This window comes from Falco rusticolus, chromosome Z (assembly GCF_015220075.1).
Source record: "Falco rusticolus isolate bFalRus1 chromosome Z, bFalRus1.pri, whole genome shotgun sequence".
Classification (NCBI taxonomy): Eukaryota; Metazoa; Chordata; class Aves; order Falconiformes; family Falconidae; genus Falco; species Falco rusticolus.
In genome coordinates, this window is record NC_051210.1 from 70,265,975 (window position 1) to 70,286,059 (window position 20,085).

At 40.2% G+C, this 20,085-nt stretch overlaps 1 protein-coding gene across 8 annotated transcripts in view; it reads left to right on the plus strand.

Annotated features, from left to right (window-relative positions):
• LIFR (LIF receptor subunit alpha) overlaps positions 1-19,547 on the plus strand; it is a 54,556-nt gene extending 35,009 nt beyond the window's left edge. For all 8 annotated transcript variants that reach the window (XM_037372754.1, XM_037372751.1, XM_037372755.1 and 5 more), the window contains 10 exons: positions 1,105-1,270; positions 1,440-1,510; positions 1,930-2,143; positions 5,041-5,220; positions 6,983-7,084; positions 8,669-8,836; positions 9,480-9,641; positions 10,683-10,776; positions 11,326-11,404; positions 12,072-19,547. In XM_037372754.1, coding sequence (XP_037228651.1) covers positions 1,105-1,270; positions 1,440-1,510; positions 1,930-2,143; positions 5,041-5,220; positions 6,983-7,084; positions 8,669-8,836; positions 9,480-9,641; positions 10,683-10,776; positions 11,326-11,404; positions 12,072-12,710 — 1,875 coding nt within the window. In that variant the 3' untranslated portion in view covers positions 12,711-19,547. The remainder of the gene's footprint in view (positions 1-1,104; positions 1,271-1,439; positions 1,511-1,929; positions 2,144-5,040; positions 5,221-6,982; positions 7,085-8,668; positions 8,837-9,479; positions 9,642-10,682; positions 10,777-11,325; positions 11,405-12,071) is intronic.
• The last annotated feature ends 538 nt before the right edge of the window (positions 19,548-20,085 follow it).

Here is a 20,085-nt window from a genome sequence, read left to right on the forward strand (position 1 = left end):
GACGCTGCCACAGCAGTTTGATTCAGTGCACTTGTATCAGGCCGCAGCTACAGATATCTTCAAACACAGCAAACAGCCTGGTAGAAGCTTTGACAGCCTTGTCACGTTGTCTCTGGTTTCTTAATAAAAGACCTCCAAGAGTTTTCTGTAATAAACAAAAGTGGCTGTGAAATTGTTATGGGGTTTTTACATGGCATTTTGAGGATGTTTTCAGAAGCTTTTCCATCTGTATGAGAGATTGTTGGCTTATTTTATATTTTTGAAGTTGTCATTTGGCTTTAGAAATGCACAATTAGTCGCACTTCAAGTCACTTGGAGTCCAGGTTTTGGCAGCTGTGATGCACATGTATTATAATTAGATTCAGTAAAAAGTATTCCCAGACTTAGGGTTCCTTTATGTAATCATGAAACTGAAATACTCCCTAGACTTGCACCATTTTAAGAGAAACAGGAGAGACTAATCCTGTCATCAGAGCTGTGAACTGACATCACATGGGTAAGACTTGGAACACTATCTTTTGAAGGAAAAATGACTGCCTAGGAAGAAGGTGGCATGAGAAACATCTTGCTCAGACTGCAGCATGCTTCTGTGCCTATGTCTTGGGAAAAAGGCCACTGTCCACCAAGTTTGATGTGCATGTGCACAGTGGAAGTGCAGGTTCTGAATACCGAAGGTAGAATCCTGGCCTGCCTCATGCGAGCAGTTTTGCTGCATATGGGAGCAAGGGGACTGGACGAGATAGATGGGAAGCAACAGCCTGCCACTGTGTGCAAAGCTCATCCTGTTGAATGCTCATCAGTGTTATCTCTCCTTTTCATGCTTTACATCTCAAAGGTGCTACCTGCTGTCATATTTCAATTTCTGTGCTATATATGACTTTATTTTGGCAGACCTCTGAAAATTTTTTCTTTATTTAGGGTGACTGAGTAGGAAATATTTTTCTTCTTCTTTAATTTCTTTGTAAGTGCTTGACTACAGCGTTTTTTCCACACTGTCAGTATTCTTGGGGGAAAAAAATCACCTTTTTAGGCATTGACTTTCAGCGTTATTTAGAAACAAAAATACGCATATGTATCATGTTGATTTCTGTAAATTTTTAACAGCACAATGTCTCCATGCCTGGTGGAAAATTCTCAATTTACACAGCTCAGCTGAACGCATTGCACCCATACACCAAATACCAGTTCAGGGTGCGTTGTTCGTCTGCTGACCACTTCTGGAGGTGGAGTGACTGGAGCAGAATAGAGGAGCACACAACACTGGAAGCCCGTAAGTTTATTTAATTCCTTGATGATAAAATGTTGAACTTGTGAAACCATATATTTAAAAATTAGCCATCTAAAAAGATAACTTTTTAATAGATGGTAAGTTGTCTACTCTGCAACTTGGGAAAAAAAGCAAGCTTTTTTTTTTTTTTTTTTTTTTTTTTTTTCCTTAGCTCCGGCAAGGGGACCAGATATCTGGAGGGAGAGAAGTCCTTCTGGAAGAAGTCTAAAAATCTTCTGGAAGGTACATAGGATACATGAAGTTTTAAAATGTTATGCATTATAACTCTATGAAAAACTATACCCTTACAAATTTATAAATGAGTGGTTTATAGTCAATAAATGGGACTGCTTTTCTTAACATTCTATAGAACAATCCATTGAGACAAATACTTTTCCCCAAATAAGAGTATTATTAAAGTTTTATAATTTAAACATTGCATTGAGAAGCATTTCACATGAAGAATTAAATTTTTAATACATATGAAAATTAAAAACTTACTAACTTATGTGTTAATTCTCAGTCACACTTGAGTAACTATCTTTTCTGCCTCTTAGTCTTATACAGTCATCAGACTAGATCAGGATATTAAATTCATATTATCCTATGTCTTCTTCTGTTTATTCCATTTTGGTTTTAATGCACTCTTTGTTTGTTCATAGCCTTTATCCCTTTCTGAGGCCAATGGAAAAATACTGTCTCATGAAGTGTCCTGCTACCTGCTAGAGACACCACTGGAGTATAAGGAAGTCACTGAACCCTCAAACAGTACTGAGATAAAACTTGGAAAAAATGACTGTGTAGTTAGCGTTGTGGCCAAAAACCATGCAGGATCATCTCCTCCTTCAAGGATAACGAGCGTGGAACTTCCAAGCAGTGAGTGCTCCCAGCAGAGAGCTAAACACCTTCAAAGCTTGGGGAGAACCTGGGCGAGTTTGTTTATTGAAAAATAAGATAGAGACATGCTTTGTTTGTTTATGCTTGGTTTCTGGTTTATTTCCCCACCCAAATCTACTGGGGGGGAGGGCGGGGGGGCGGGGGAAGAAAAAAAATGCTGCTTTGCTTTTAGGGTAGTATCTCGCCAATTAGTTGTGCTCTCTACATAAAAAGAGGGTGATAGTGTGCAGTCTCTGCAGCTATTTGCACTTTTCTGGACACATCCCAGGAACAGCAAGGATGAGGCTTCAAAGCATTAGTGTCGATCTCTGATGTTCAGGGAGCTTAGTGTATTTCTGTGTGTTCTTGTTGAGATGCTGGAAAGTGTTACGTGCTAAAGAGAATCAGAAAAAAAAACCTTTTGGGAGTATTGTGTGGCTTTTTAAGGGGAGAACTGTCTGTTCAATGCCTGCAAGCTCTGCAGGAGAATATTAATTGGACTGGTTGGTAAAGTGTTGGCATCCTTGTGCTAGGAGCTGGTATTTGAAAAGGAGGTAGGACTTTAGCTTACCAATTGAAGCACTGCCAGTCTTGCTGTGGGCTTTTGTAAAGGGAAATAGCTGAGCCAGATTATGATTTTCTGCTCCGAACACTGAGCTTGGAGAGAAGATAATATTGCATGTTGTTAGTGGGAGTCCATGCTTTCCTGCATGCCAGAAAGAGTGTAATCTCCAAAATCCCAAACCTTCAGCTCCAGATCTGGCCAATGCTCTGCAGGAAGGACAGATTTACACAGCGAGATCCTCTCTGCTTCTTTGCCAGGAGCATGTATGGTGCTGCTGCTTCTTTCCTACCCAGCGAACAGGTGTCACAGTTGCCTGTCTTGGAAATTTTGGTTCTGGTAAGACAGGGACATCTCTTGTTGAAGAAACGTGCTTTGACTGAGATGCACAGTGAAAGAAAAAACAAGTTTGTTTCTATGAGAAGAAAAAGTATTGCTCTTAAAATTTCTTGTGCTTCTCCAAAGCATCAATACCTAAAAGTGTATTTTTAGTCTGCTCCTTGGAGGGAAAAGTAGTTGTATGGGACAGCTGAATAAATTAAAATGCTTTTATAGCTCTCTTTTAGCAGTGAAAGAGCAAGACTGTGGGAGTCAGTGAGGTCTCTGTACTAGGTTTGTGGTGTGGGACAGCTGATGGCAGCTGGAGCTTTGCATTCATTTATAGTTTTCTCTTGGATGTCTGAGGTTCCCTTTGGTGTTACCCAACTTGTACTTGTTGAAGATTTGCTCCGAAGTTGGTATAGGAATTATCTGAGTCACTGACTGGAGTCATGAAAGATGACTCATTCACTGAACTGGATGACATGTCTGCCCAAACATCTTTTCTGGCTCCTTCCTGTGTACAGTCTGTAAGTGCTTTTAATGCCTGGAAGAGAGCAGTGGCTCTGAAGCTTTAGATCTGCTGAGGTTTTGTGAGAACAGAAAACACAAACAAAGGGTATTCTGCCTTAATTAATTTGTCACCATCTCTGAAAAGTGCTCTGTAGAGAGTTGGGGCATATAATTTGGCTGTTACAGGCTCCTCTACCACAGTAGTGCTATAGTGCTAGTAGTTGTTTCTACAAGTCTAGGTTGCAGCTATAAATACATGAAAATGAGCTGTACTGACCTGGGTGAATTTCTGGCTCAGGAAATAAAATAGAGTGTGGTGTATTTAAGCATTTTTTGGAGAGCATGTGTTCACTGTCAGTAAAAAAACTTTCCTGTAAATAGGAAAATTAAAGCAGTCTAATTAGAGATATGCTCCCTTCCAGCATCATAGAAGTGTAGTTTCACGGGATGCATAGTAGTTTTTTAGGGGAAGATATTGAAAGACTTCTGGAGTTGACTTGCTTTTTTTAGTCATGTGTGTCTTTCTTGCCATGAACAGGACGTACACTTAGCTGTATGTTAAGTTTATCTAGAAATAGACAGCCCTTCACAGGACAGTCCTGAATAGACATTCACAGCATGTCTGTGAGAGTAAAGTTTTCACAGCACTGGTTCTTAAAAACTGCCCTTGCCCTTCAGCCCTCCATAGTTTATGCCTTTAATAACATGAAATAATAGACTCAATAGGGAGCATAAATGAGAACACAGAAAAAAGGAAAAACTTTAACCCTGAGACTATTTTTGCAGATCTGTTGTGGGACCACCACTGTTGTGGTGGCCTTTGGAAAACATCCCTTAGCTTGGCAGGGTCCCATCTGATGGACAGCTGTGGAGGGAAGTTGCAGGAGTTGGAAGTTGTTCCCAGATCTGATCACTTCAGGGGCAGCTAAACCTTTGATAATCAGAAACAAGAAAAATAAACTAAAGGAAAAGCTTTTCTTTTCTTTTAATTCACCCTTGGTAGACTGGAGCCTCCATAAAGTTCACCGGGCACTTGACTTTTGCTGTTGATTCTCAGTGAAAAATGGTTGTCTGTGGTCGGGCAAGTGACAGCAAGACACTTTGAAAGAAACACAAAGCAAACTGTTTGATGAAATGACAGCAGGAATTTATAGCTGGAGGCTGCTGCCAAATTGGTGTCAAGTCAGATTTGAACCTGACATCTGCTGTAAATCTTTACCTTTAAAAAGTGCTTTTTGAGCCAGTCCTGAGCTGCAGCACTTCTCGTCATTATTCTTATGGCTGGCTGAGGGATTTGCTGCAGGCTACATCTGATTTCCAGCACTTCAGAAGGCATAGCTGAGTACACCACTTCGAATTTCACAGTACCAGGAGCACGCCTTTCATTCTTAGAAATGACTGCCATTTATAAAACCTTTGTGCTGTGGCTGGAAGGCTTTCTTCCAGCTTGGACTACAGATAAGTGTCTGCTTTCTGATGGATTTTTGTGTCGTCTTTATTGCAGACAATGTCAAAACAGATCGGGCCATAGCAATGGGGAATGGAATTTATATTTCTTGGAATTCTTACCCCAACATGACCTGTGGCTATATAGTAAAATGGTGTCATTCATCTGGCTCTGAACCCTGTAGTGTGGACTGGCAGAAATTTCCTTCAAATACAACAGATGCAGTGATAAAGTCTGGTAAGTCAGAAATAATTTTTTGTTGGTCTTTCTGGTTGAGAGCCTAAGCAGCAAGTGGAATGAGAGCAACACCAACGCTATAGGTTGAAGATTGTTGCATTGCTATATGCGTAAATGAACCCCTTCTTGGTACTGTGTTTATTTTAATTTCTTACACAGCCTTGCTAAATCCAAGTATCGGTCTTGACATAACTGTTATCATCCTATGTTTATTAACTGTTTTGAAATTACCTCTTCTAGCTACACCCAACAACTTCCTAATTCAGCCTAATGGTTAATCTAGGGATTGGGGGTTTGTTTGGATTCTAAACATAAACAGTGCTGCTTGGGATGGGGGAAGACTTATCTGTTGTTTTTACATGAGGGAGATTTTTTTTAAGTGTGACCTCCATGTGTTGGCTTGCTGTCAGCAATTGAAGTTTCCTGGAACAGGGCACATTCCAGGTTTCTAGATGCTGGTGGGCAGATCAGGGAAATGAAACTCAGCTGTGATGGGACTAGTAGGAGCAGAAGAGGAAAGAGAGGACCCAAGAAAGATGTAGGATTTTTACCTGCTGTCTAAAAGTGTTTATATTTGGGTTTTAGAAGAGTATATATAAGGTCTTCATTAAAGAAAACAACTTGGAGGTCTGTACATAGGAAAGCTGGGGGGGAGTGGGACCTGGGCAGGGGGACGATGTGTTTTCCTGCCTGTAATTACAACACTGTGTCCATGTTGTTTTCGCTTGTGCTGGCTAAAGCCTGCTTTTTCTAAGCAGACAATACTATGTTAGGCTGCCCAGGGAAGTAATTGAGTCACCATCCCTGGAGGTATTTAGAAGATGTGTAGATGTGGCACTTAGGGACATGATTTAGTGGTGGGCTTGGCATTGTGACGTGAACGGTTGGACTTGATGATCTTGAAGGCCTTTTCCAACCTAAATGATTCTATGACTCTATGTTTGTCCAACAATGCACCGCTCTAGTGCTGAGCTCTTCCCTGGGATGCTTCTTGCAGCACATTGTGGGAGTTACCAGGCTGCTAGGGCTGGGCTCAAGGTGGCAATTCCGCCTCTGTGCTTAGTCCTGCCAGGAGAGTCTCAGGCTGCATCTGAACTCTTGCAAAACCCACTTGACTGTAGAGTTCACAGTGGCATTTTGTTTGGGAAAAAACTTGAAAGTAGTGTACACCCTGACTTGAGAAAATCCCGGGAAGTGGTAAATTATTTACACATTGTAGTATCAAACTTCTATGCCTCACCAAAGACACATGAAGCAGAAATATGATGAATATCTGTGTTTTGTAGTCAGTTCAGGCATGGAGTTCATCGCTAAAGTGCTTCGCTGTCACTTTTCAGAGTTCTCTGAATTTCTTTTGTACTCTTGCTGTAATAAGCCTGGGTATTTCAAAATGCATTTGTATTTCTGAGGAGGAGGCAGGATCTACCTGTCTGCTTTGGGAGAAAACAAAGGGGATTGTTTCTGGTAACTTCAGTTTGTGTTTCCCTATGAAAAGATCAATTTATGCAATTTGAGTAGCTTGTTTAGTATCCTATTTGTTTAGAACCAGAGTTTCTCTGGGTTATATTTTCTTACTGCTTCCAAACTGCATCTGATGGCATAGCTTTTGTAGGAATTGCAAGTAGGAATAGTATTTATACCTAACACTGTGGTCTAAGACTTTGTAACTTTTATTATGTGTTTATATAAGTCTGCATCATGTGAAAGCTAAAAGCATAACTCCTCTTAAGTGAAATTTTCTTACAGCAATTTTCTCTTGCAGCTCTGTTTAGACCTGGTGTGAGATACAGCTTCTCACTATATGGCTGCAAATCCAGTGGATATCAGTTATTGAAAAACATTACTGGGTATATGAAAGAGCTGCGTAAGTGCATGTTATCATTCATGATCTTTACAAAGTGAATTTAGACTGTGGTTTTAGCTCAGCATTGTCAGAAGACTGAGACCAGAATCCCTCTACAGTACTACTGACTTCTGCTTTTTCTCTGTATTGAATTGTAATACATTTCTCCAGCCACTTCCAGTTCCCAGCATGCAATAACCCTATGTTCTCCAGCTTGTGTGGTGGCACACGGTGTCGCGGAAGTTTGCTCTGAAGACACTGGTCTTCAGAGTTGAACCACAGGGCAGTGGTCCCTACCACCGCAGGAGAGGGGGCAACTTTTTTTGATTTATCAAGTCAAAGTAAAGTTCTGAGTGCAGTTTGTACAGCTCAGCAAATATAAACGTTTCTGTTTAAAAGCACTTCTTAGTCCAGAACTAGATCCTAGAGTAGAAGCCACTTTGAGAATTGCACTTGTATTCCCTCCCATACCAACCCCATCTGGATAACTGCAGTTTGAACCAGGGCTCAGCTTTGCTTGCCTGGAGATGCATTAGCATCTGAATGCTTTCTGTTGCCAGGTGTCTTAACATGGTTTTACCCTTTAACACCACAACTGTATTGTATTGTAACTACAGAACCCATTTCACTTTCAAGTTTAATGTGTTTTCTGCTAAAACAGTTTGTTCAGAAAACTGAGCTGCTGAAATAATCTGAGCCCTTGGAAATGCCATTGTTTATTTCATTGCTAAAGTTGAAGATGAGGTTAAGGCTATTTTACCAGAAACTGAACCTTCAGCCATTTCTATCTCTGTAAAAGTCCTGAACAGTTTTCCAGAAGGTTTTTCCATATGTGTTCTCAACAGATTGGAAGCTTTCAAGGTAAAAGGATAAAGACTTTTGGGGACTAAAAAGGCATTGAACATGCAGAAGAAACTTAGTAAGAAATGAGAAATGTATTCACTTTGCACAAGAGCATTAATTCTAAAAATTCAGATTTGCCTTTGGAAAGGTAACCATCAAGACAAAAACAGATGCACTCTTAAGCATGAGTTCAGCACTAGTGTATCAGTGCTAAATGTCAGACATAAGTCCTGATGCACATGGCCTTACACAATATCTTCTGTAACTCTTCCAGTGGGGTACAACTATTGGAATAAAGACTTGTGGTGCCTGCTAAGAGTAGTTCTTTTAAGATGAGATAGATTTCCATTCTAGGAATGTGGAGTGTGTTTAATTTGAAGACAAGCTATGAAGTCACAGAGTTAAAGCCTTTAAAAGCTAAATAATTTGTATGCTCTGAATGTTTATGCAATCTTCTGGGGTTTGTTGCAGGAGGAAGAGTATTTACATGTATGGGTCTGTAAGAAAGCTGCCCAAAGAGATTTTTCTTTCAGCTTCAGTTAGTAGATGATACTGCAGTAATTAATAACAATAAGAGCCACATACTTGTATTTTTGTAGTATCATCTGCTAAGTCTTTACATATGTTCTTGATAGTGGTGGAAAAGTATTCAGGAAAAAGTTGAAAATGCTAGCCCTGAACTGATTAACCACTTACACGGATTCAGCTTTTAATGATAAGGTGGTTTCTTACTAGCTTTTTCCTTCATAATTCTCCCTACAGCTCCAAAACGTGCACCAAATTTTACTGTAGAAGAAACTTCTTCAGATTCTATATTGGTAAAATGGGAAGACATTCCTATTGAAGATTGTCAGGGGTTTTTAGAGGGATATCGGCTTTCCTTTGCAAAAGGTGAAAAAGATGCTTTAAAGCCTAGGCTTTCGGAATCAGGTAAATGAAGTCTATAGATTGCAACTTCCTTGCTCAAGGTTTTGGTTTGGGTTGGGTTGGCTTTTTAATAATTTCATTTCACTTTAAAAAAAGAAGCTTCAATCATAATTCAGTTGCATTACTCACTGGCCCCTGATATATGACAAAGGCATTTGAAATAATCAGCTCCTTGTGTGGTTAGCACAGTTGTTTTTTAATATAAGGCAAAAGTCAGAGAAAATCCTGGCTCAGAGGCCATAAAGCTATGCAGTGAGTAAGTGGCAATGTGACACACTGCCCTGTCTACAGATACCCTAGGTAGATGAGACACAGGGGAGTTTACATGGCTATATTTAATTGGGTATATTTTTCCAGTACCCATCTTGTAAGGACATCTCTGTATAGAACTGACTCACTTTAACGTAAAAGATCAAGCAGGAGTGTAAGAAACTGGAGCCAATCTGCAGCCACAACACACTGCTGTGCTGTTTGGTGTTGTCCAAGCAAGCAATATTGCTAGGAATCTTTATATCAGTTTTGCTTTACGCAGAGTGTTCTTCATGTTTCATATGCTTACTTCAAAAAAGTCTTGCTAAAGCTGAGGCTGTCTTTGTGAATCCTTTCTTACAAAGTTATACTTTTCTTACTGCTCCTAAACAAACAGGGAATCCAGAACTTAAAGTTAAGAATATCACTGACTTAACAAAGAAGTCTTTGAAAATACTTGATCTTCAAGGCAAAACAAGTTACCAGCTGGACCTACAAGCCTACACTGCTGGTGGTTTGAGCCCTCCAAACAGCCTCTATGTTGTGACAAAGGAGGACTGTAAGTTGAAGATCCCTGTTCATTAATAGTCTTCAGTACAGGGGCTGTACAATGTATATAAACCTGAGCTTATTTTGGTTTTTTTCCTGGTCCTGTTAGGTAGTTCGGGCCTACAGTCTAATTTTTAATTTATTTAGTTGGTTATTTTTAAATACTAACATTGTTACAGCTCAGAGTTAGTAAAAGGTTGTATCCTGTGATAGCTACCTTGTAGTTAATGGTAATGTATGCAAGAAAAATAACTTTTAAACTACTACTAAATATGGTGGAGTCTTCTCAAGCAGCTAGTTGTTTTTGTCAGGTTTCCCATGATGAATATCTGCTAATACATGGTGGGAAGAAAGACATTGTGGAAATATTTACCAGTTTCAGAATTACAAACAGATGCCTCTCTGCTTTGAATTCTGTTTTATCGATCCCCTGACAGAAACAAACCCAGAAAGATAGTTTAAGAGAGAGCGAGAGAGAGAGAGAGAGAGGGAGAGACTGACTTTGGGGGATGAGAAATAAAGGAAAAGGAAGTGTTTCATATGAAAGACTGAACTAAAATACACGAAAAATCAAACTCAAGGCACTTAACATCAATAGAGGAAGGCAATGGGAATGTATTTGAGCTAAACCCTGGGGATTAGAAGCATTGCAAACCATAAAAAAGACAGTGTTGTTTGTTCAATGAGTTGCTGGCCTATAAGAGCCGTTACCAGAGATGTGGCCAGGTCAGGTAACATGGAAGTGCATTTCCAGTGCCTACTGAGAAAAGAATTACAGTGGCAATCAGTCTTGTGTTGCACGTGAAGCCTTTCTCAATTAAGCAATCAGTGAGAAGCATCTGCTGATACCTGTAGTTATCACTGAATCAGCTCTGTTTACAGGTGGACTTTTGCCCTTCCAGCAAAGGGAAGTTGTATGGTACAGGTCACTGTTTGCAGGCCAGTGTTCGGTGAGCTTAATGAAATGGTCTCTAATCTGTTGACATGTTAGAAAAGGCATAAAACTTGCTGGTAACTTCAAATATATATTTACTGTCTTTTCATCCCCCAGCTGTAGGATTAATCATTGCAATTCTCATCCCTGTGGCAGTGGTTGTGCTGCTTGGAGTGGTGGCCAGCATCTTTTGCTACCGAAAGAGGGAATGGTAAGTGCCTGCTTTCAGTTCTGATCTTCTTCTGGATGTGTTTGCTTCAGTGCTAGAGTTTTCCATTATTTTAGTTATTCTTTGTTTTCTCCCAAGTACCCAAAGATGTCAGTGGGCTTCGTTGAAAAGTGAGTGGCAAAAACATATTCTAGAAGGTGAGGGAGAAAGTGGGTTGGAGAGAGGTCAGTGAGGAATGCAGAAAGGTTTTGCAGGAGCCTGTCTTCTGTGAGCGCTGTTGATAAACAGTTCCCAAATGGAAATAAGCTGGCAACATACTATAATTTGTGAGCCATCCACAAACACACAGGTAGACATCCCATCTTCAAATTTCCATAAATGTGGCATATCAAGTTCCTTAGTTTAAAAAAAAAAGGTTTGCTGTTTTTTCCATTAAATACTCAGTGCAAGTGTAACACACATGAAGTAAATCATTGTGCCAGATGTCTTCAGTACTCTGAATTACAGGGAAAAGTCCTGCGTCCTTTTGTGTATTTGCAATCTGTTTCAGGGCTTGTTAACTTTTAAAAGTTTGTTCTTTCCTCTTTAAAGGATTAAAGAAACATTTTATCCAGAGATCCCGAATCCTGAGAACAGTAAGGCACTGCAGTTTCACAAGAATATCTGTGAGGTAACCTTCATCTTAAATGTAGTATTTTGAAAGGTATGGCAAGCAAAGAATTCTTTTGCAAACTTTGAGTCTTCTGCTCCAGTTCTAGAAAAAAAACTCTGTGGCAGGGGGCAACAGGACAAGTTACTGAGTAACTTTTGTCAAGTGCTATGTAAAGCTTTCTTGTTAATGTAGTTACTTGCAATGTCCCAACTAGAAAAGGACTGCTGCATTTCTCTCCTTCTGCGCGAATAAGAAGTGTCAGTGCATGATGACGATGTGGGAGAAATGTACCAGTCTTTGTCATAGTGTTAGTTAGAAGTAGAAAGTGTGGAGAGGTGTACATGCCATATCCCAGCCTCCTGGTAGACACAGTAGCTGGAACTGGGCATAACATTTAAACCACCTATTGGAATGGGTTATACAAAGCCAAGATTTGGGGAAAGAGTTCTCAAACATTTATTGCAAGATCTGAAGTCTCTTTAAGTTGGCTAAAACACTTTTAATGTTAACAGAAATATGTGATGAGCCAGAAAATGAGAACTAAACTACATCTTTTTATACTGTACTAATGGCAGTAGGATGAGTACAAGCCACAAGTCAACACAGTGGTTTAATTTGGGCAAGTTGTCACTTTCAGGACTTCAAGGTCTTTTGACTTAGCCTCTCCTCCTTTTTCTACCTTCAGGGGAACAAGACACTTAAAACACTGGAAATGAACCCATGCACCCCCAATAGTGTTGAAGTGGTGGAAACACAGTCTGCAGCTCCCAAGATTGGAGACACAGAGATGATGTCCCTGGCAGCAGACGCCACTGTGCCTGAAGATGGCTCTGACTCAGAAGTGGAGAACCATGTGGTTGTGTCCTACTGCCCCCCTATCATTGAAGAGGAGATCTCAAATGCCCCTATGGATGAACCTGTGGGGTCATCTCAGGTGGTTTACATTGACATCCAGTCAATGTATCAGCCTCAAATTAATAAAGAGGAGGAGCCAGAAATAGATTTGGTGACTACAGCAGGCTATAAGCCACAAATGCAGCTGCCTATCAGTGCTCTGAAGATAGAGAGTTGCTCACCTGCAGAGGAAGAATTGGATAAAATTGCAGGTTACAGACCTCAAGCAAACACAAATGTCTGGAACATGGACACTCCAGACTCTCCTGGATCAGTTGAAAGCAACAATGAAAATGCATCTTTTGGGAGCCCGTGCTCCATTAATTCTCGACAGTTTCTGCTTCCCCCAAAAGATGATGAAGACTCTCCCAAACCCAGTAACATAGCGTGGTCCTTTACACACTTTTTTCAGAACAAACCAAATGATTAACAGTGAGGCCTAATTGCACCTGAACCTGCCTTCTAAATAAGCTCTTATTCCTAATGTTGTAAAGAAAGGAAGAAGAAAAGTGCAAAAGGCATGAATTATTCTTGGAGACAGTCAGCAGAGGTTCTAGTGAGCTGAATGCTACCACGTTTAAGTTAGCGGAAGTGTTAATGTTCCATTTTAATAGAGGCCAAGAGGCCAAAGTTACAGCAATTCAGTTATTACTCAAGTAAAATAAATTGGATATAAGGGGTGTTGAGTTTAAAGCTCCTGATAATCATAGTCAAAGAACTCTGCCTACCTTCACATAGTGCTCCAAGATTAATATGGTCTCATGCAACTTATAACTTGGGGATTATTGCTTTGCTTTGTTGTAGTTGTACTCAACTGTGCATACCCAAATGATGCAGCCCCAACACGTCTCCTTACTGAAGGTTTCATTTATCACAAACCTCGTCCCAATGCATGGAAGTGATGTGGTTGGAAACTCTTGACATCTTGTACCTAGTTATAAACTAAGAACAAATGAGAGTACTATTTTTTTTTTCTTCTCCCATACAGAAGGGTATTGTCACTGTTTTAACACTTCTGAAGCAATGACCATTCACATCTGTTGCTTTTTGACTAGACACTAGTTTCTGTACCTACTGTACAATGTTTATTCAATGTTTGACTCAGGGGTACAAACTTGGGGAAAAAAGTGTAACACTGATTTAAACCTCAACAAGAACTGCATAAAGTTTTAAACTTCTTTTTTTAAAAAAAAAAACTTAGGATGCTTTATATTTTTTCTATCCTTTAGTTAAGGAGTTAATCTTTCCTAATATATTGCACTAATGCATTTTGTATTTCATAGCTCCAGCTCTCCTGCTTCAACGTGGTACAGTACTCTGTTCACCCCCAGTGTTCAGCAGTCTTTGCACTATACAGTAATGTAAGCCATGGGGAAATCAGTGTCTCCTAACATTACCTGTCCAAGCAGTTTGTCATGCAAAATTAGATGCAGTCATACTAGCTCCTTGAGAACAAATTGCTCTTTGTATGCTCTTTATTTTATTAGCTTTGCCACCTGTTGCCTGGCTGTTCTTCAGTGTCTACCCAGGACCTTCTCTACAAATCCTACCTGGGAGTACAAGGTGGGATTTCTCAAGTGGCAGGGAGAAACCCAAGGAGGTTTTAGTGCCGCCAATTCTACCTCTCCTTTACCAGACACGTGATGCAAAGGAAGCTGAAATGGTGTACATTTGTGTGCTTAAAGGAGTGTTCAGAACAATCGTCTTTGAAAATGCTTGTTTTAGTGTACGCATCTTTAGGCAGCTGTAATTGTAACATTTCACTGTGTAAACTTCAGACTGTGGCACACATGAGTTTCACTAGCTTACAGAAGAAAGTGCTTCCTAACTCACCTGTTCCTTACTGTAAAACACAGTGGTGAGAGGTCAGATGTTAAAGAGCTTGATCAAAAAGGGTCTCCATAAAGTCCTAACTGAATCTTTTCTTAGATTTCAATTTCATTAGCTGCTTTGTGGTTTTTTGAGGAAATAAGATGGTGGAGTGCTTTTCTAAACAAGATCCCAAAAGAGAGAAGGCGGCTGAATTGGCTAAGCTGCTAGTTGTAAAGGTGTGAGAGCAGACCAGGAAGATGGCTACCTTGGCAGACATTTGGTCTCCAAACTACGTGACCTAACCAGCAAAATAAAACCAAGTGTTAGGTTGCAGCCACAGATTGTGCAGTTTCAGATGTTGGTATGTCTCTGCCATCTCCATAGAATGAAAATCCAGGCAGATTTCAAAACTGACAAAAAAGCAAAACACTAAATAGCATCCAGATCGCCATCAGTAACAACTGCCTGTGTGTGTCTCCTGGAACAGTGAACTGTGAAGCCAGTAAAAATAGATCTGTCTGCAGACCTGACAGAGTTCAAGGTGTGGCTGAAAGAACAGAAAGTGCAGACAGAATTCTGCTTTTGAGTTGAATCTTGGAAGTGAAAAGCCAAGACAGGCAGTGCAAAGTGCTGGTGGCCATCTGTCACCAGACGTCACTGCAAGGGAAAGTTTCATACGTAATCTATTAGTGCCTATTATTCAGAACACTAATACATAAAAGGAAGCAGTTCTGCCCTTTGTGCTTGATAGCTGGGAGGTGGTTAACTCCTAACAGTAACAACCCTTTCTCAAGATCTGGCTTTTGGAGCTGATTTCTTTTCACTAGTGCAGTTTTGGCTTAATGTGTTTATCTCCTAAGATGAATTTTGGGTTGTGCTGCCATATGCTTTTAATTGAAAGCAGAAGATGTCACAGACAGAGTGTATGGGTAGTGGTTTGGGATTTTTATGTAGGAGTTTCTCAGTGCAGAGGAGCAATCAGTATTGTATGGTGATCCAAACAAAAAAAACCTGTGTAGCAGAACAGCTGAACATGAACAGTAACTGTGCTTTCATATTGTTGTGTATTGCAAGAAACAAAACCAAACTGAAGTTTGAGAGTGCTAGCAATTTTTAATTTGGCTGACTGGAAGCCAGGGCAGCTGCAGAGAACACACAGAGCTCTCAGCCTAACACCTTTCACAGTGCTCCCACAGTGAATCACTTAAACACAAGCATCACATACTCAGGTTTTCCTTTGTGCTGCTCTGAGTATTCAGTAATGGCAACAGCATTCTAGATTGCTTCATTTCTAAGTGATTAGGTAGAGGAAAGGTCCACAAATAACAGGGTCTGCCTTGATGTTATCAAAGCACTCTCATCTATCCATCGCTCTTTTTTTTTTCATGTTAAACTTTGACTATGTATCTTATTTGACTAGTGTTCTGACTTCCAGAATGTAGGGCAGAAGAGTCATGTTAATAGCTGTGGCTTACCATACACATCATTTTGTATCAGCAGCAGAAGAGTGGGGTGAAGGGGGGAGAGACATAGGCTTGTGCAGCATATGTAGCATCATTTACTGTTGCTTAATGGTTGTGAACCAGTAAGCAGTTTTCATTCCAGCACTTGAAAGCTCAGCTGCTTCACTTCTGTGGTTTCCTTTGAGCCTGTTCAGTGCTGTCAGCAACAACTCCTTTCCAATGCCTATCTTAAATCTTCAGCAGTGAATCCAAATACCAAATGGGTAGTGAGAGGCAGTGTGCTGATTTTGTGATCATGTGAAGACACCCTGAGGTGCGTGGAGCCGTAAGAACAAATGACGAGGACAGTCAGGGAATGAACTTGCTTTCTGAGCCCTAGTGCCATGCTAAACCAGCAAAGCGTCTTTAGGAATGTCTTCGTACCGAATTCACTTTCAAAGCATGGTGCTGTTTAGCCTCTTAAGTGCATGGATAACAATTGTAAGACTAAAACTTCAGGCTTCGGAGGGGATCAGACCCCTTGTACTAGTGCTTTCAGGCTTCCTAGCATCTTCAGTGAAACAATTTCTGAAAAATGTCTTAGGATCCTGAAGTACTACATTTCCTAACCATCACTTTCTGGAAGATCTTACTCCTTTATTGAAGATCTATTTTGTTGTAATTCTTCTGCCTTTGTGCTTTTTTTTCTAGAAGAATAGAAGTTTCAGCTTTTTAGAAAAACAAACCAAAAAAACACAACTTCCAGAAGGGATATGACCAGAAGGGATTGTGTCCAAAACACTATTACTCTCAACTCAGTGCTTCAGTCCTCCAGTTGGATCAGTGTTCAGAGATGTAGGGTGTTAATGCCAAGCAATTTCTTTCTGAAGCAAATCATCAGTACTGCTGCTTTTTATTTTTGAGCCATGCCTGTCATATGTGACAATTTGGGGTTTGTAATGGGGTTTTGTACTGTTCACTGTATGCGTGGAACATCAGTCACATTTGATGTAACATCGTGCACTCTCCTATTTGACACATGAATTATTTTTGTTCTGACATGTGTGGGGATCTGTGATCTTGGTTTTTTTCTGTTAACTTTTGGAATGGTAGATCTGCATGTGATATACCTCACAGAACTACTAGTTAATATATCAACAAAAAAGTAAGCTAATATTGCAGGCAGTGAATTACCTCCCCTGCTATGCATTGGCCGCATAGGCAGATGTAGGACCCAGTGAATGACATTTGCTGTGGTAGCTGTCTTTATTATTTGTAGTTGCTGCTTTGTAGTAGATAAACCATTTCCAGAGGGAACCAGTAGCCATGTTGTCTGTCATGGCACAACTGGGAAATGCACCGTGTTTCTTTGTCTTTGGTTTATGTGGGGCACCTGAGCTTTCCTCTGCTGGGAACACAGCAGCAACAAGCTCCCGCTGACTTTGAGTTTTAGGCGGCTCTAAAGGGGCACGTTCAAGCTACCTTTTTCTTTTTTTTTTTGATCCATTCAGCTGGGTAGAGCTTAGGGCTGTGGTGGTTCCTGTGGTCTTGTCCTCCAGGAAACTCAGTTGTACATGAGTAGCGGCAAACATGAAGGCAGTTGGATGCATTGGAGGGAGAAGGTGTTTAGACATCACTCTGAAAAGGCAATGAGAAATCGTGTGCTCTATTTTTAGACAAATATTCCTTTGTAAATACAATATTGGTATATCTAACAGTAGATAGAAATATAGTAAAAGAATTTGAAATACATAGGAAAAATGTAACATTTAAAGAATCAGATTGCTCACAAGGCTTCGTGTACCATAAATCTAGGTATGTAAATCCCATGTAAATAGCATCTTTAGTTCTACCACAGACTTTGAAGACTTCCGTGCAGATGACGTTAATATTTTTAACACTAAGTCCTAACCTCTTATGCACATATGTACTTTTACATCATTATGTACTTAGGTGCATATTGCAGAGGAAGTTGGCTTGCAATGCCCAAAGCAACTTTTTCGGAGCCCTGTACTTGAATATATGCCTTCTGGGACGCGGTTTTGTCAAGTGGATACAGCTGCCACCTGCGCTCCTGCCGACAGGCTACATGGAGTTTGTGCTGCTGTGCATTAAGCAGTGCCCTGTGTGGCTGATGCTCAGAGATGCTGTTGGCAGTTTGCAAGATTTGTTGTTGGCTTTTTCTTTGCCTTTTCCTTAGCAAGCCTGGAAACCCAGTCCCAAAGCCTAAATGCCAGACATGGATTCAGAAATGTTGGAGTGCTTAAAAACTAATTTCCTCATGCTTAGGCCTGTCTTAAGGTTTTAAATATCTCTGTAGAAGCTGGAAAACAGTTTCTTCTTTAACAATTTTTTTTCCTTTCCCTCCCCCATTTATATAACTCTGGATTTTCCCTAGTGTTTCTAAGATAGCCAGTGTTTGTTCCATTTTTGCATGTTATGCAAACAAACCTCATATGGTATTGGCAGGGGTTTCTGTAACTTTACAAGTTGTCCCAGGGTGTGTGACAGTACTACAGTACTTTTTCCCCAGAAATCTGTCTGTTAATTCGTCCTGCTTTTACAACAAAAAAGGTCTCCAGAGACCTTTTGTATTTCAGGGGGCAGGGGCTCAGCATCGCCATGCAGGTGAGCTGGTCTAATGGCAGGGTGTTGCACGCAGGGGTGGCGTTAATCCCTCTCCAGTCTCACCCTGTCCTTGTGCCAGTGCTGCCCAGGTGACTTTGGTGCAGCAAAGCAGGTGACATCCTTACTTTCTAATGTGATACCCAACAGAACCTCTAGCTAGGTTTTTGGACAGTCCCAAGTCTGCACTTCGATTGTTGTTACGTGAAAGCAAGCTCCAGTGGAAGCGTATGCACAACTTCCACGAGAAGGTTCAATACTTTTGTAACTCATTTGGTCTCATGTTGTGCGAAATGTAGTAAGTAAAACTTACCCAGGGACAAAGGAAAGAATTAAGTGTTCTCATTTTCATTATTTGCCTAAGAAAAATTCAAGAAAGAAATAGCTCAAGCATGGCAAAGTAAAATAAAAACTGGCAAGGTCTCACACTTTCTAGTGGTAATACAATAGAAGAATCCTTTGTCAATGTTTCTGTGATTCAAGAGTGCTTTAGGATGAACAAAATATTATGCTTCATGGCATGTCAGAAAATTTTGTAAAGCAGGGGATAACAAAAAAAGAAGCTAACTGAATCGACTTGTACCTGAAATGCTACTCGAGGGGAGCAGTAATTTGGACTTTGATCCTGTTGTGGTGCACGAAACAGCGGAGCTGGTGAAGTCATACAGGTCACCTAATAAAAAAAAAAAAAGTTGTACTATAATGCTGTAAATTTAAAACTATATACTGTGAACAGGTTCAATTTTTTTTAGCTCTTTTTATACCATATTTTTTACAGCGTGAATAATTTGTTTAGAGATGTTTTTATGTTCTGTTTTTATAAAGATTTTAATGGACTTCTGTTTAATACTAGTGGGAAATATTGTTTGCCAATTTGAAATAATTATCTATAGAAATTAATTTTGAGAATAAATCAAGCTGACAATAATAGTCTTCCCAACACACTAAATCTAATCATTTGTTTAACACATTTCTGTTGCTGAATGATACTGAAGTATTCCACCTTCCAAATCCACTATTGAAAAAATATTTCTTTTGCAATTTAAGCAAAATCATCACGAGGCACTTTAATCAAGTTGTAGCATAGCAAGTAAAATGCTGATTCAACAAAGTGTATTGACATGAAGATTTATTAGCTAAGCAGTTAAACATGCATGCTTGAAAAAAGGAAGCGTGGGATCATGTTGGGGAAATAATATTCCAGTGTGGCAGATGACATTTAGGACTAACCTAACACTAAGATACTGACTTTGCATACATTTTAAACCTAGTTTGCTTGGCTGTTGTAAATCCTGTTGTATTGCTTGGGTGTCTAAAAATACGCATGTATTTAACAATTTTACCATAGTATTGTCATGGAATTTAATAAATATATTTTCTTACACTCATATGTTTTCATATTCCTTGCTTGCATGTTTATTTTTAAGTAAGAGTTAAATTCTACTCATCCTCCAGTACAAACAGAGTTATTTTAATTTTGTGCCAGAGTAAATAACCACAGGATCTGGCAAGCACAGCCTTGCCTTTCTGATCAGCAGAGCAGGTGGGGATGCAGATACTCTCTGAGCAGCTTCTCTAAGCACAGCATGCTGTAGCGTGTACATACATGGTTCACTGAAGCCCTCCTGTTCCTCCCATGCGATGTGATTATAGGAAGAAGTCAGGCTGACTTAATCGTGTCCTCCTCAGCTTATGGCTCTGTCACAGCTGAGATTTTGAGATATGATTTCCCTGCGGACTTGGGCTGAGGGCTTGCAGAGATGAGCAGCTGGAGGCTGTTCATGGTGGACAGGTCTGTGCGGTGGGCATCTCTGTTCCAGGATGAAGGAAATAGTGGCAGGAAGAAGGGGCCCAAGCTGCACACTGTGGATGTAGGACACTTCCTCAGTGCATTTTAGTGGAATGGAGATGATCAGCTTCTATGGT